This window comes from Acipenser ruthenus, chromosome 16 (genome assembly GCF_902713425.1).
Source record: "Acipenser ruthenus chromosome 16, fAciRut3.2 maternal haplotype, whole genome shotgun sequence".
NCBI classification, from domain to species: Eukaryota; Metazoa; Chordata; class Actinopteri; order Acipenseriformes; family Acipenseridae; genus Acipenser; species Acipenser ruthenus.
This window is the reverse complement of record NC_081204.1, coordinates 30,218,383-30,235,170: the sequence shown is the minus strand read 5'-3', so window position 1 is coordinate 30,235,170 and position 16,788 is coordinate 30,218,383. Positions and strand designations below refer to the sequence as shown.

At 40.1% G+C, this 16,788-nt stretch overlaps 1 protein-coding gene across 1 annotated transcript; it reads left to right on the top strand.

Annotated features, from left to right (window-relative positions):
- Positions 1–1,737: 1,737 nt before the first annotated feature.
- xpnpep2 (X-prolyl aminopeptidase (aminopeptidase P) 2, membrane-bound) lies at positions 1,738–15,296 on the top strand. The gene is made up of 21 exons (XM_058989363.1): positions 1,738–2,273; positions 2,455–2,549; positions 5,099–5,209; positions 5,491–5,554; positions 6,058–6,162; positions 6,323–6,409; positions 6,918–7,061; positions 7,669–7,770; positions 8,302–8,383; positions 8,822–9,017; positions 9,422–9,511; positions 9,770–9,879; positions 10,149–10,226; positions 10,490–10,561; positions 10,986–11,046; positions 11,287–11,356; positions 12,158–12,262; positions 12,613–12,672; positions 13,029–13,105; positions 13,479–13,571; positions 14,023–15,296. The coding sequence occupies exons 1-21, from the start codon at positions 2,216–2,218 to the stop codon at positions 14,224–14,226; spliced, it is 2,064 nt and encodes a 687-aa protein (XP_058845346.1). The 5' UTR covers positions 1,738–2,215; the 3' UTR covers positions 14,227–15,296.
- Positions 15,297–16,788: the final 1,492 nt, after the last annotated feature.

Here is a 16,788-nt window from a genome sequence, read left to right as displayed (position 1 = left end):
GTACTGCTGGCCCTCTTTGTCAAATGAGACTGCTGTCTGACACTGCCCCCTACTGTTCACCTAAATGAATTGCAGTAGCTTATTTTATTTACTTGAATTTTGCAGTGGTTTTAATTGTGCAGGATTGTATACTGCAAAACACAATGCAATAATTTAATATTTGCCTGAATAATTCATTTTTTAATTGTTAAACATCATGTGAAAATGTGGGTGTTGTCAGCAAACCTTCAAGTATTGCATTACAAATTCACGCTTGAATCTATTTTGTGGAACAAAGGCACTGCCTTGTGGTACAGTTAGGATGTACAGGTTTTATCAGTCTGCAGTACAGTACATATCAGTGAGTCTGTCTGGCTCTGGGGACATGTTATTTTGTTCAGAATGCATTGTGAACTCAAGAAAAAGAAGATTAACAAGACTCAGACAGGCACATTCAAATCACTGTTGTATCAAGTGGGGTGATTTGTTACAGATTTTATCTTGAAGGTTGATGATTAGTTCGATATTGAAAGAGCTTCCACACTTCAGTAGCATCTCTTCTATAGAGAATATATCTGTATTCACCCTGCTGGGAGACTGAATAGCAATTTTGCAATCAGACACTGACTTGAAGTTTAGGATTAGGTATATTGTGGGGTAGAATTGTGTGGATGTTCCTGGAGCATTTACACCCAGAAGAATTTACTTTGTGATTGGCACCCCCTGGTGGTAATAATTGTAATTGCATGTTGTAATTGCTTATCTTGAAGGAAAAGTCTAATTCCTTTTCTGCATCCCCTTACAGCAACCCGACTACAAGGGAGGTTGCTGTCCCAGGAAGTCTTATACAGTCTGTTGGCTTGTTCTCACATCAGCGTGATTCATTATGTAGGCTCTAATCTTGCTCCTATTTCAATCATGTATCATTATTCTGTGCCTTTGCGTGCGCTACACTTTTCCGATCAATAAGCTGCTCAGGTTTTGCCATTATAAGTTTCTGCCACAGTAGGCTGCTGTTGAGAGATTAAGTGCAAACATGTGGTCCAAAAAGTTGTTTTTAATACCACTGGCCATGTGATACCAGCATCTGTGCAACAGTGCCCCCTACTGTTCATATAATGCAGGTAAAAGATTGAACAACCTGCTGCACAGGTTTCATACTGTTTTGGTTCAGTTTGGCTTAGAATTTATCTTCAGTAATGCCTAGTTTTCAAAATCTAGCTCACTTTTAGAATGGGAGAAACAAACAAACAATATGAGTAACAGAATGTTGGTCCAGTAAGTTTTAATGTTACAAATAAATGCTTAGTATTTTTCACTGTATTTCAATTTAGTTTTCTAACTGTTTGGTATTGAATAAGTCAATTTTTGTTAATCCCTTTGCAATTCGAATCAAACCTTGTCTAAGTTAATATTTGATGTATATTTTGTAGTATTAACATTTCATAGGCAATGCAGCCTAGATGGACACTGCAATACTATACTTTACATGCCACACAATAAGAGAAAAACAAGTATTATTGACTGGTAGTTTACAAGGCTGTTTTTATTAAAACGCACAATACCACATTTGAATACATTTAAATACATTTACTAATCGTACTGTATCAGCCATTCCGTTGTACTGAACTAAAAGTAGGTTAACAATCTTAAAGGCCTGCCAGATTCTTCTGGAATTTCATTCTGAATACAGTTTACTGTTGCTTGCATGGGTGTATGTTTGCCTTATTTGAACCTGGAAATATGATGATAATTCAAACCTGGTGGAGTAATAATTCAAACGAGGGTGAAGGTAGTTTTGAAAGAGCTGGTAGGGTTGGGGTTATTTCTTAGTCCTTTTTCTTGCAGAACAAAGTAGTGGAAAATGAGCGCCTGTTGCTTTAAGAAGTATGCTTTATACTAATAATGCAGATGGTTCTGATCATCCCTCCATCCAAGTGTTTTTTTCTGGCCTAATAAGGAAGTCTGTGTTATATACAGAGCGCTAATGCCGGTTTGACCTTAGGACTGCAGTTCAGCGAAGACAATAAATGCCATGTTCAGAGTGTCGAGCCACTGACACTTCTGTTTGAGTACGTTACTGCTCTTCAGGGGACACACAAGCGTTTGTGGAAGATACAGTCCAGATCCAGACTTTGCAAGCTGGGTGCTTGAGCCTTTTGGAGAGAGAGGAACGAGAGCTATCCCATTGTATTTCAGGGTTGTTACAGCAGTGTTTAGCGCGGGGAGAGTTAGCATGGGGGAGAGCGGCTGGTGTCGATGGGCTGTCCCATTGTGGATGTTCACGTTGGCAGGTACAGAATGTGTTTTTTGAGTGCACCACATTGGTAAACCGAATTTTACACAGGGTAGGAGTGCAGTATGTAAAGAATAGGTGTCAATATATATATATATATATAATATATATTTTTTTTTTGAATAGCAGAATCAGCCTTCAGATAGCTGTAGCTCTTCTATTTGTTCATGTGTTTTCAGGTTTTCTGCAGCTGTCTGCGTCTTACAGTGTGAAGCACTCGGCTCTCTCTGACTTTCATGACAGCAGTGTGAGGAACTGCACAGTTGTCCCACCGGTAAGCAAGTTTTTGTATTTTCGCTTTTGCTTCTGTATACAAATTTGCTTAGTAAATAGCGCATTGTTCTTTTCTTTTCATTTCTGTCTTTCTAAGGGTCACTTATATTAATGTTATAAATCGAGCTATTTCTTATACTGGCTGCACCTCTTGGTAAAAGCTCAGATATTCCTATCATGTCATATATTATCAGATCATGGCTCAGTTGAGGGATTTAAAGAAAGAATTCCGACCCATTTGTGTTCAAAGGTACTGTAGCATTCACTGTATTCAGTTTGAAAGCGTTTTTTAGAAAGGATTTTAATAGTGTTGTCACAGAGGATAGTAAAAACAAAGCAGTCTGAGTTTTTGCTGCGTGAACAGTTGAACATGTTTTCATGGGAAGCAAATTTAGATGTTGCACTGTTCCCAGAGTTTACTGCAGTGTAACATGGTAAAAAAAACACAGTGAAATGGATATAGCACAGCGAAACAGAAATGCTGTGAAATAGGCAACTTTCTCTGGCAACCGTTGAAGCAGCTGGTTGACATCTTCAAGAAACTTGTGAAATAAAATGACAAACATTCTAATTGTGTTGCTTGAACTCTTCATATGAGAGTGCTTGTTGGAAATACCCTTAATAAATACCATGGTTATTCTTTACAATGCTTACCTATGCTTTACCATGCTTTCACTGTGCTTTATTACATGTACTATGCTTTTTATTACTATGGGAGTATCTCCAGCAAGTACAATTAGTTTAATGTAAAGTTTGCTTGAATGTCATGGGTTTTAAGCCGTGCAGAAACACTGTATATTACCATTGTAAACTTTTACCATGAGTAGGAGGTCTCATCTGTTTGCAGGAATTTCAAACATGCTTCTATTATCGCTAGTTTGCGCAATTCTATGCAGGAGCCAAACCTCTAAAACTCAAGTTACCAGTTGGAAAACTTTTTTAAAAAGCTGAAGTTAAGACTACAATCCGTTCTGCACTCTTCCAGTCTGCAGGCCAGTGCTGTTAAAATCAAGTAGTGTTAATTCTGTGTAGTGATGAATATAGTCAGGGCTCCACTATAGTTCTCTCTCAGTCCTGTATGTTAACCATTGGAATAGCCATGTGTTATGGAAGTCTGAGCCAAGCTAATTCCAATACCACCTGGTCACCTTGCCAACTAACCTTACATAAAACACAAATCTTACATAACAAACTGAGACATTGGCAAACATCACTAATTGTGACCATTCTAACTGAGCAACTTCAGTTTAACTGGATAAAGATGATTTATTGGTACAGAAAGACAATTTATTACCTATATTTAAATTTATAATATGACTTTGAGCATTTGAACTATGGACACAAACAACAGGTATATCGCCGCTCCATGCTGATGTTGTTTTAGATGCATCAGACTTTGATCTTGTGATCGTTTCGTTGGGGTCAAAGCTAACAGTAATTCATTAGCACATTGCATCTGTAAGTTACACAGGTTAATGAATTACCATGGATTTGCTCTGTTTGTTTTCTTCTGTGTATGTACAGTATATCTATATGGTAACCTGTCAGAGAGATTGTAAACCTGTTTCAATAGAGTGAGTGAGTGAAGTGCTCTCGTTTTCCTCTCAACATGTCCTTCAGGCTCTCTTAACTACCCACTCTCCTAATGCATATTGCTACCATGGAATTAGCTAATGTTCTTGTCTTTTACTATATCCAGCATGTCACCTTCTCTCAGACAAATGGATAAATGATGCAGTTAACACAGTTAACCTGGGAGTCGTCCGGTAGATGTCCCTTTATGACCTGTGTTTCACTCTTGTAATCACACTGCTCTTTACTGGACTCACTGCTCCACTGCAGCACTGCCTCTAAGCACCCTGTGGATGCTGGCTGCACAATCAGTTTTCTGATCATGAAAAGGCCAGGCTTCAGCAATGCAGCTGAATCCCAGCTCTATTACATTACTGGATCATTATGATTTCAAATCCAGGAAGTATCGTCCCCTGAGGTAATACTGAGCGTTGTTACGAGAAATTTCTGTCTTTAAAAGCGAGAATTCTTATTGGGCGGGTCAATGGTTAGCAGCCATGTGACTGAGGGGGCGGGACTTCATTAAATGTGGTACCTTGTATTACATTCACAGAACAAGTCCCTTACAGCTCAGAAGTTAAGGCTTATTTCTTGGTTTTTATTGTGTAGCAGGTGTTTAGCAAGTGTGCTTTACAGATGTGTGCTTTTCCCATAGTTATGCCATTACCATGATTTTCCATTTTATTTTAACATGCTTTACCATACATCTCTGGGCTGTAGAATGCTTACAGTACCTGTGCTTTACCATTCTTTCACTGTGCTTTATTACACTTTGCCTTGCTTTAACTATGAGGAACCTATAAGGGATACATGAAAAGAAGCCTTTTGACATTGTTTAAATCCAGACATGATCTTTGCCGAATGCTTTTTGAATCGAACAAATTGGTACTTAAGAAGTTCAAGGGTATTGTTTTTATTTTTTTCTTGAAGGATTTCAAGAATGTTAAAACGTGTGGTTTATTCCTCTTTGTGTTACAGTACCTTCCTCCAACCACCGTCAACACCACTAAGAGACTGGCAGACCTGCGGCTGCTGATGCCCGCTCACAATGTCAGCGCCTACATCATTCCAGCCACAGACGCACATCTGGTAGGTTCATGCTTTCCAGGTCCGCTTCCATGCAAGCCTGTGCAGTGTTGTGTGTAAGGAACCACTATATGAAATCATGCAAACCTTGGCTGAAATATAGGTTAACATACTGACAGTTCAGTGAGATCAGTCCTGGAACACTGTGTAAATCTATCTTGTTACATCTTTAGAAGCGTTATAGATTCTGTGACATGTTCACATGCTTCTACTTGTCATTCCTGGGTACAATGCAGCTTTGCACTTGTAATCTGTTCATTTACTTTTTGATGTCTTTACTGCAGAGTGAGTATATAGCAGTTCGAGATCAGAGACTAACATGGATTACTGGATTCACAGGGACCGCCGGTAAGGGACTGTGGTTAATAAAAGGCACATTTTCATATGAAAAACTGTGTAAACGTCTAGGCAGATCACAAGAATAACATTAATAGAACACCTTAAAATGAGAAGACTAGACATGATCTTTCTGTTTTTGCACATTCAGAACTATAAATAGCCCTTCACAATCAAGGACAATAATGCATTTGGTGGTCTGTAGTTGTTAACTAAGAGGTCCTTGTTCTGAAATATTTTTTAAACAAATAAGCCATTTTTAACTATATAAAATAAAGTTACCTTCTTCAATTTACAACCAAGTAGTTTCTTCTAAGATTGATAGCATTCATGAGATGTGCCGTTGCCTTTGCAGAGGCAGCTAAACAGGGCCCAACATGTATTCAGCTGATGGCTTTTATTAAGATATGTTCTCCAGGTCAATTCCCTGAAACCACCATTGATTCAAGATGAATTCCACATGAATTTCTTCAAGTTTAAAGAGCTAACGAATCCCACTCCTTTGTGCTCCCCAGGCACAGCGGTGGTGACGAACACCAAGGCTGTTTTCTGGACAGACAGCCGCTACTGGATCCAGGCAGAGAGACAGGTGGACTGCAACTGGGACCTCATCAGGGACTGTGAGTAGACAAGGCAGAGTGCACACGGCTGAATCAGGGAAATAGCTTAGCAGTTCATGTTTCGATCTCCTGCCTTAGAGTGAAGCACAGGGGGAGCAGATGGTTAGCTAACCACTAGGTTCTGATGCTGTGTGCTCATCTTGTTGTTTGTGTCTCACAGCCTATGTCAGCAGCATTGTGGACTGGCTGATCAGGGAGATTCCAGAGGGCCAGCAGATCGGAGTGGACCCCTTCCTGTTCTCTATAGGTAAGTGCTGTACAGGAAGGAGCAGGAAACCAACAGTGTACAGCTGCCTGTCTCTTGAGTGTAGGTGTAACTTGAGACATTTACATTGGCAAAACTTATTAAAACTATTTGACAAATCATTCAATGTAAATAAGTGCACTCAGTTATCATTGCTTTTGTTATTTGGCCCTTATAAATGCCACTATAAGGATAGCAGCACTATAATTTAAATGTTATCCAAGCATAATCCAACAGAAATGTTTCATGAAGTTCTCATGATCTTTACTGGATTCCTGTGTTGTGTTGTTTCTCAAATGGAATAGATTATACACCATCACAACCTTTACAGCCAATCAGATCGCACCGTTACCATTGGCTATGTCACAATACATTACAGCTTTTGATTTCTGTAGTGTATGAAATAGAACAAGTTGAAGTCCTTAATTAAAATGCAGAATGTTTACCTCCTCGTAAATTATCGCTTGATTCTTACCATTACTATTCTGATGTGTATTTCATTATTTTTCAGATACATGGAATAGTTACTACCGCCCCCTGGAACAAGCCAAACGGACTTTAATATCCGTCCCTCAGAACCTGGTGGATGAGGTCTGGACTGAGCGCCCCCCTCCCCCTTCGGAGGCCATCGAGCGACTCCCTGACTATGTGATAGGTATCATCGCGGGTCTCTTTGAAATGATGGGCATCCACTGATGAGCCATGGTATCCTAACTGAGGATTATCCCACCTCATCGCCATTGAAAGTCATCATTAGCATGCTGAAAAAGACGCCCTCTGTTAAATCCAATGCTATATGAATACAGCGCTGCATAAGCCCTTCTTGGCATTTCTACTTGAATAAAGTGCACAGAAATAGATTTGCTTGCTTTGCTGTTTTATGATCATGAACAATGGACTGTTTTTTATACTGCAGGTCCAAACTTCAACACTACACTTTGGGAAACCACCCAGATCCCGGTTTATTAATTTGCAACTTTGTGACATCAATGCTGGCATTCACTGGGATACAATCTTTGTGAACAGAGCCCCTTTTGGGTTTATGACCCAATAGTACCACAATGCTAGCAACGCCACTGCTGAACCACATAAATGTCTTAAAGAAGTGGCACCGTGTGTCTCACGAGTTGTTAAACTATGCAATGAACCACTCTCTCAAAGTGAACAGAGGGTGGGACTAAACCTACAAAAGAAGCGTTTGAGTATAAGACCTGCCGACCTGTTTGCCTGTGTTTTAATACGTGTGCTTGTTTCGTTTCCAGAGAGATCCTGGCAGGATAAGGTTCAGGAGATCCGGAAGCAGATGATGGAGGATGCTTACAAACCGACGGCTGTCCTGCTCTCTGCACTCGATGAAACCGCGTGTAAGTGTGTCCACGCTGGGCTCAAGAGCCGCTTCAGTAACAGCGCAGTCTAACCTGATTGGAAGCTGACACTGTGGGGCACTGTCACAACCTACCCTGCATAAGGGACAAGCTTATTACAGTTTATTCAATAACAATGTGGGAGGTGCATCTGTCATAAACCTTTACCCACAACTGTATATTAAAGTTCAAAATCCAGCTGATCAGAGTGCGATGCAGTCATCAGTCATGTCAAAGTCATGTCGACATTAAAAAAAATCTGATGCAGCAATACCTGTACATTTATACCAAGAAGATACTTCTAAATCTAAGTTTGTATTGCTGATAAAAACTGATTGAAAACACAAGAGGTTTGGGAACTGATCATTCTGCACAGGACTACGTATCTCCTCATTCCCCATGTTCTATTTGAGTCACTCAACTGAGTTTATAATCTGTTTGATGTCTTTTTAAACATCTGGCTAAAATATAGCTGCAGCATATGAAATGTCAATATTTTTCTCTTATAAGCGTGTTCATTTCTTTTTTCAGGGCTGTTTAATCTGCGAGGGAGTGATATCCCTTACAATCCCTTTTTCTTTTCCTACACCCTTTTGACACTGGATGAGATCTGGTAAGATGAAGGCAGAATTGTGTATTTAGATGTGAAACTACAACAGAAACAATACAGTGGCACCAAAACAATGTTACTCCCTGTCCATCCCTTTGAAAGCTTTATTTCCTGTCATTCCAGCTGCTTCTCTGAATACCATAGTTTGCAGCCAGTGGGATACAGTAATTTGACCCCAAAGAGATTGCTGAGGTGAAATGACCTCTGATATATAACAGACTACCAGAGGGTTAGACTTGCAAACTAAGAACTTTCTTTAATCTGGTACGGTCCCCGTTGTATTGCAGATTTCAAGATTACCTCCACTCAGCCTGCATTGCAGCTGACAATCAGTGGTTTCGCGGTATCTGCAGTCTTATCTGATCCTAGTTTAATGCTCTCTGACTACAGTTTGCTGTTTTCCATATCGGTGCATTCATTGCCATGGTCTTCCTTGTCTAGGCTGTTTGTGGATCCTTCCAGAGTTACCGCGGAGATAAAAGAATATCTAAATGCAAGCTGCTTCCAGTCTCACTGCATTCAGATATTGGAGTACAGCACAGTGAAAAGTTACATTAGGCGCTATGTTACAGGCAATGTGAAGGTGTGGATCGGCACAGAGTACACGACCTATGGACTTTATGAAGTGATACCGAAGGTAATACAATAGACAGGCTTGGGTGCATCTCGTCTACGGGCAGTGACTGCATCTGTCACAGTTTCCTTCCACATGCTTTACAACCCATATGAAAAGAAACTTCAAATATTCCCCATTTAGGACAGGCAAAGTAAAACCATTAAAAGAACAATCGAAGCCCTTAGTGCAAGTACATGGACATGTAATCCATTCTCAAAGTATAATTCAGTTAGACCAACGTTTCAGCTTGCGTCTTCATCAGTGTCATTTCTTTATGCAGTATGTAGCGTCCATAGTCTTAGTCAAAGCTAGAGTCAGATACGGTAAGTCTCACGGCAGTCGCAGCCTGTCAAAGTTCAAACTCTCTCTTCTCTCTTTCGGATTACCAGAAGACTGTTGCTAGCATCTTTTTTTCCACCTTGCAGGAGAAGTTATTGACCAGCGCGTATTCTCCAGTCCTCGTCACTAAATCTGTGAAGGATCAGACAGAGCAGAAAGTCCTAAAGGATGCTCATGTAAGTACAGAGGACATAACTCACACTTCCCTTTGTCAGTCTGTTACTCCAGCGCTAAATCACAATCTCCTTAGTCTTCTAAAACATACCTGCTGCTGTATTTAACAATCTGTATTGTACTGGAACTGCTGTGTAAGTGCAAAGCTTCATGTTTATCGATCCTCTTCCCAGGTGAGCCGAGATGAGTGCTGTTTAGTACTTTGAACCTGTTCTCAGCAGTAGCTCAGTGATGCGGTTGCATTATTTATACCACTACAGGTGAGGGATGCTGTCGCTGTCATCCAGCTTCTAGTCTGGCTGGAGAAAAGCGTCCCTAAAGGAACAGAGGACGAGCTCTCTGCAGCACATTTTGTCGACCAGAAGCGCAGGTGAGCGAGGCTTTCATCAAGCTGTATCTCAACAAGACAGACAGATAAAAGGACATCACCTGATGTGTCGAAACGGTGCTTCCATTGTACTGGTAACCCTCATGGGGCTGGTGGTTTTAACATGGGTTTAGAAGCTAACCGAATCCGCCTTCTTTATTATGTAAAGCTATTTTTAAAATGGTTTGGTGTGCAACACCTTGAGTGTACTAGGCTGTTGAAATGTACTGCAAGATGTCCATTTGCAGTGTCTTGTGGTTTGTTTTATTTAGTGCACAGAAGCACTTCAGGGGACCGAGCTTTGAGTCTATTTCTGCGAGTGGACCGAACGCAGCGCTGGCTCATTACAGGTATTCATTCATTTAGGTATTTATTAATAGAGAATGCATTGGAGGCTTGTGCATGCTTACATTTAAACTACCTTTTAAATGTCATTATTTTATCAAACCAAACATCAGCATTCCTACTGAAACTTGCAAAGGTAAACATAAAACGCACTGATGTACTTTAGTAAAAAGAACAGCGCTGTGTCAAGTAATCTTTTTCATCAGATTGACCTTAAAATGCTCTTGCCTTGACTAAAAAAACACGCTTTCTCCTTCCTGTTTGACAGCCCTAACAATGAGACAAACAGGAAGCTGAGCGTTGATGAAATGTACATGACTGACTCTGGAGGCCAGTACTTGTAAGTATGTAAATGAATGCAATGATCTCTGCTTGATCATCCTGCTATCATCCTTAGAGCTGCTTCAGCCTGCCAAACTGCCTTTGAGCTCCAGCTGCTGGGTCTCCTGTGAGCCAGCTGGTGATCCATGCACACGCTCTCATTTTGAGCTGAATTGTCTGGTGGTTTCATGTTGTTTTCAAAACCCAAGTTTCTGGGTTTTATGTTTGATATATTCTTACTTAACAGAAACCAGTTGTTTCTATGGTGCAAATGGTGGTACATGCCATGAATGCATGTAATTCAACTGTGCAGTAAGTTGTGAATGTAATGCATGCTCCTGATTGGTTTTTTTTTACACAACACTGGGGAGTGGATTCCATTATATAGCATTGCTTTCACATGTGCAGTTACTCAACTGTTTCTGTCTGTTTCTAATACACAGGGATGGGACCACCGACATCACACGCACAGTGCACTGGGGGGTGCCTTCAGACTTTCAAAGGGTATGTGGTTTGTTAGGGTCCTGTCTGTTTCAATTGCTGTGGGTTGTACAGGAGTGTGTCAGGATAGGAAAATATGAAGGAACTACCAGCAGAACTTTAGTGCAAGTGTCTCAGGGTTTGGAACACTTATTTTGTGGAATACGATGAATATATTTAGAGCTTGTTTTAATATATGTATGTGTCTTTAGTACAGTATGGGATGTGATTTTAGAGCTTTATGCTGCCTTTACTTCAATATAGGAGGCATTCACCCGTGTGCTGATGGGAAATATTGACCTGTCAAGGCTCATCTTCCCTCCTGGAACAAGCGGTATATATTACATTTCTTTCTTTTTTTTCTTCTTTTTTTTTTAAGACGGAATGCTGATGTGTGGCAAGAAAAGTCAGTCCCTTAACAGTCAACCACATTACCTAAAAAAAAAAAACGAAATCTGATTCTTGTAAACATATAATAGTTGGCCTGCATGGGTTGTTTTTTAATTGAACACGGTACAAGGCTCCCCATTAGGGGCCACTGTTTCCCATTATACTGTTTGTTTCTCAGAAGGGAGGAAAGCTGTCAAGCTTTGTCTGTCTGAGAAAATAAATCAATAAAAAATATTTATTTGTTTTCAACAATTTCCTGAAACGCACACTTATAATAGAGTACGGTAGGCACCCATCTCAGATAAAAAGAAGACGTTCATTTTTTAATATGGAGAGTGGGGATTGACAGTCTCCTGTATACTACTCCACACTGCTGCTCGTATGGGCAGCAGTGTGGAGTAGTGGTTAGGGCTCTGGACTCTTGACTGGAGGGTCATGGGTTTAATCCCCAGTGGGGGACACTGCTGTTGTACCCTTGAGCAAGGTACTTTACCTAGATTGCTTTAGTAAAAACCCAACTATATAAATGGGTAATTGTATGCAAAAATAATGTGATATCTGTATAATGTGAAATAATGTATAATGTGATATCTTGTAACAATTGTAAGTCGCCCTGGATAAGGGCGTCTGCTAAGAAATAAATAATAATAATAATAATAATAATAATAATAATTACAATGTTTCTCTAGGCTCAGGAGCAGTTCCTCTTACTTCTGGTTCAGTCTCTGTTTCTTTTCATTCACAGGTAGAAATGTAGAGGTGCTGGCCCGCAGAGCACTCTGGGAAGTGGGACTCAACTATGGCCACGGAACGGGTCACGGGATCGGCAACTACTTCAGCGTCCACGAATGTAAGCAACCGTTATTTTTTCGCGGTTCTGTTTTGCAGTCAAGCTATGAAAATTGCATACAATCACATGCACACGCAGACCACACAGAAACTCATACTTTACAGTATTTCTCCCTTATTGGTCGTAGGCATCTATCTAGCTGAAAGGATAGGACATTTCAAATATTCTTGAGTTTATAAATACTGGAAAGCAAATTTTAAAAAGGTAAGAATAATAGGATGTGCTGCAATGGGGTGCCATGTGCCCTGGGTCATGGACAGTGCATGAGAAGGCTCAGATGCATATGCACACACTGTAAAGGAAACTGGATTACTGACAGCAAACAAGTCACACTTTGATTTCCCCTGCAGGGCCTGTGGGATTTCAGTCTAACAACATCGCATTGCAGGCAGGAATGTTCACCTCTATAGGTAAGGAACGGAGTAATGAAATCGTAGAAACCGGAAAGCTTTGGATGTTGACTCTTGAAGAGTCTGTTTAATTATGCCACAAGAACAGTGCATTCAGAGTTCTGTAGCATGCTGGCACTTATTAAAGAATTGCTTACCATACTGCATACATGGCACCATGTAGGCACAAATACGTTTTTTTAGTTCTTCATGCTATCTAATACAGAGTTATCAAGGTCTTAACATTGGAGTGCTGTCGTGCCATTTTACGTAGAACGCTAATCAAGCTGTTCATGTTACAAAACTCTTGTTTTTTGTTTTTTATTTCCTATTGCTAATCTGATGCCTGCAGTCTTGATGAACCCTGTGTTTTTCAGAGCCTGGATATTATCAGGAGAATGATTTTGGAATAAGAATTGAAGATGTTGCTGTTGTGGTGAAGGCAGATACAAAGGTAAGAATTCAATTCGATGTCCTTGTCTGTTTAATCACGTTTTATGTTTGTTTTTTTTAGCACAAGAAGGCTTAGAAGTAGAATGCAAATGCTCCATCATCTCCGTGTCCTTACTGGCAGAGTAGGAAAGTCTAAAGCTGATCTTATTGAAGAAATTCATAGAAGAGATACCAGTGCGAATAGCAGAACACCAGCATGAATGGTTTGGGTTGCACAGTTTGAATCAATGAACTAGAAGCATGCATGATTCTATAAAGAACCCATCACCACTGTTGCAATGGTAAGAGGTCCTCTTTAAAATATGACACGATCCGAGGTGCGCTCAGAGGGCCTCTTGGATTAAAAAACGTTTTCTTTCTTCTTGCAACATCAGTTTGGAGGGAAGCATTACCTGACTTTTGAGACGGTCTCGCTGGTCCCATATGACAGGAAGCTAATCAACACTGCCCTCATGAGCAGAGAACAGGTAAGGGGAGCTAAGAAACCTGATGCTTCATAGAAGATGAAATCTGAATAGGAAGGAATCAGGTTGTATCCTGAATAAAACAACTCGATTAAGGAGTAAGTAGTGTCGAAATGTCATTTGAATTCCCCTCCCATTACCATTTTTCTCTAAATATATGTTGAGTAGGTTGGGCTCTGCAAATATATGTAAGTAGCAGGTGGCAGAGTTGAAAGGTCACATGACTTAAATGGACTGGGGAGGCTGTTCCGTGCTGGCACTCAGGATTCTCCAGATAAACTCAAAGCAGCTCAAAGACAGCCAGAAACATGGGAATAACAACATTGGAGCAACTGAACCCTGAATCACTCAGAATGACAGCAAACATCATAAAACAGCAAGCCAATGTCCAAAAAGCAGTTAAAATGACATTTGAAACATGCCGTTTAATTAAAGGAGCACTCTGCTGTTTCAGATTGAGTGGTTGGATGCGTACTGCCAGAAGATCCGCAGCGAGGTGGTCCCCGAGCTGGTCAGGCAGGGGTTGAAGGAGGAGCACAGCTGGGTAATGAAACACACAGAACCCTTTGTCTCAGGAAGCATCCTGGCGACAGCCTCCTCGCTCACACTGACCGCTGCGCTCCTGTCCAGTACCCTCCTCCAGCGCCTGCTGTTCTAGAGCCCAGCAGGGAGACTGTGGGACGGATTACCAGGGGTGAAAGAGTCTGGATAACTATTGACTCCGCAATTTCCCAAAATGCTTTTTCCTAGCTAAAAATGAAATCAGGCCCCAAGGCTACACTGAAACTGCATGAGTCAGTTCAGTAAATCAGTTTAAAATGATCTATATGGCTATGCAAATTCTTTTTAATTTTTTGGTCCAGTTTTCATATGCGTGCGTGTGCTCACAACTGATATGCAAGAGGAAGCTTATTTTTTTAATATAGCACAAAACAGCTTGCTTTCATTCTGAGCCCTAGGACATTATTTATATGCAATAAAAAAGGATAATTAATTCTGAAACAGGAAATTGCTCAGATTGATACCATCCCGGCAGCATTTTTTAATGCAGTATAATGCTTTTGTCACCGTTTTTTTTTTTTTTTTTAATATATATAAAAGACTTAACAGCTGAAAATATTTTTTTGACATTTCTTATCAGGATTGTGAATTTCATCAAATGAAATGTGTTTCTGTGAATGCAGTGTTGTCATAACTGTCACATTAGGAACATGTGTTGCAATCTGCTTTGTCCATGTCTGTAAGGCCTCAATAAAATGAATCCCTTTATTGATCGTTTGGGCTGAAAATCTAGGCTTCCATAGATGTTTGTGTAAAACAGTTATTTTACCATTTCAATAAAAAGGAACACTATTGACTTTGGTATTTTACAAGCATTGGTATCAAATGTAGCATTGATTTTGACATACAGTATTAAAGTTGAGTTATCAAGAAACAAAATAGTACAATACAGTACAAATTACAGGGAAGTCCTTACAAATGAATGTTCAGAACAAAGCAGGGAGTATGTCCCTGCATGAAATGTATTGCTCTAGTTGCCATGGTTCCTGTCCTGAGAGGGAAGTGTAGTGTGCAAACAGGAAATAAGATGATGCCATTAGGGGAAGATGACATCACAGATCAGGCTCCATGGTGCTTATTAATAACATAGCTACTCACTTTAAACAAAAGCTTGTTGACATTTCCTATCTATTTTGTATATTGCATTGCCCTGCGATATTGTAATATAGGAGCTTTATCTGTAGAGTACATATTAACATGTGCATCAATAAGTAAATAAAATTGCAGTGAAAATGTTTCTTGTATAGCAACATTTAGTCATTTCAGCCACAGTTACAATTCCATATAAATTACCCCATTCATAGTCGTGAAATGTTTCAAGATTATATATTTTAGTCACTTTAATGATTGTTTGCTTCATGCAAATTCAATGCAAATTTGATCACAAATCATACTGTCATTGCATTTGAATTATTCATCCCTATTACAAAAAGTTTTGTGAATTTCATTTGATTTAACCATTAAGCAACTCTTCATTTTTTTTCGATAGATAATTAGAATGCAGTGTATCTGCTGTGTAATCAATATTGTAATTCTATTTCAACATATTCTACTTGTCAAGGCATACAAATCGTTTTTCTCCTTGCATTCCTAAAACCTATTATGCGCATTATCTGTTATATTTGACAGAGGATTTTTCCTTGCATGACTTCTGAAATATATTTAACAATATATATAAATGTTGTGGGTGATAGCTGTTGCTTGCTTGTGAGTGTTGCAAGTCTCTCTTCACACCCCGATGCACCCAGCTAGCTCTTCTGTCTCCAGAAAATGCTTGTCTGCCAGTACAGCAACAGGATATCCTGTCATGAGCAGTCAGTCAATGTGTGTGCACAGCACAGGTGCACATCTTTTTATAAAAAATTAAAGCATCACAAAGAAATGCTGTGGCAGGTTAGGACCCCTAGGGGGTGCTGTATTGGCCTCTATGCTGCAGCGGGTTTTGGCTGAACAATCGGCTGAGTTTGCAGAGCTCTACTGGTCAGACGCCAGTCGAGTCCAGGCAGAGACGCCTTTCTAAAAGCTGTGGGAACACTTTCTTCCAAACAGCAAGGCGGGCCCACAGAGCTTTCCTCCAGAGAGGGATTCTTCCATTGCCTCTCCATTGACTTCTGTCCCAAGCAATTCCAATAACCTTGTCCAGTTTACCAAGACAGCGTCGGAGTGAGAAGACGAGACCAACGCTTTACTTTAAGGACACAGAGCTACGGTTGCCTTTTTTTTTTTACCCCATCCTTACATGTTTATGATGTTTTTAATGATTCTGAATGGGTCCATGTGCCTGCCGTTTGGTTCCTGGTACATCAGAAATCATGTGATGTGATGATCTTGGAATTTATTGTGGCGCCACTCTCCTTGCAGTATCCAATAACAAGACAAAGAACTCTGATAAACAGAGTTCGTGTTTTGTGACAGCGTATGCTGTGCACTGCGGCCTGATTGTATACACCTACAGTATATCCCAAAAGATTAAGTTCCAGCTGGATTTTTTTAGAGCATTCTACAGTATGAGGGAATCCACCTGGATTGCTTCAACAACTTGATCAAATCAGCCCATCACTCTCTTTAGTTGTTCCCTAAACAGTTTATTATATTCTGATGAAACTTCAAAGTATAAGATCGGCAGCAGTCATTTAAAGATGTAGATATGCAATTACAA

Coding starts and splice junctions, on each gene's coding strand:
- xpnpep2 (XM_058989363.1), top strand. CDS start 2,216: ATGGGGGAGAGCGGCTGGTGTCGATGGGCTGTCCCATTGTGGATGTTC. Junction 12,673..13,028: donor AGGAATGTTCACCTCTATAG/GTAAGGAACGGA, acceptor TGTGTTTTTCAG/AGCCTGGATATTATCAGGAG. Junction 13,106..13,478: donor TGGTGAAGGCAGATACAAAG/GTAAGAATTCAA, acceptor TTGCAACATCAG/TTTGGAGGGAAGCATTACCT.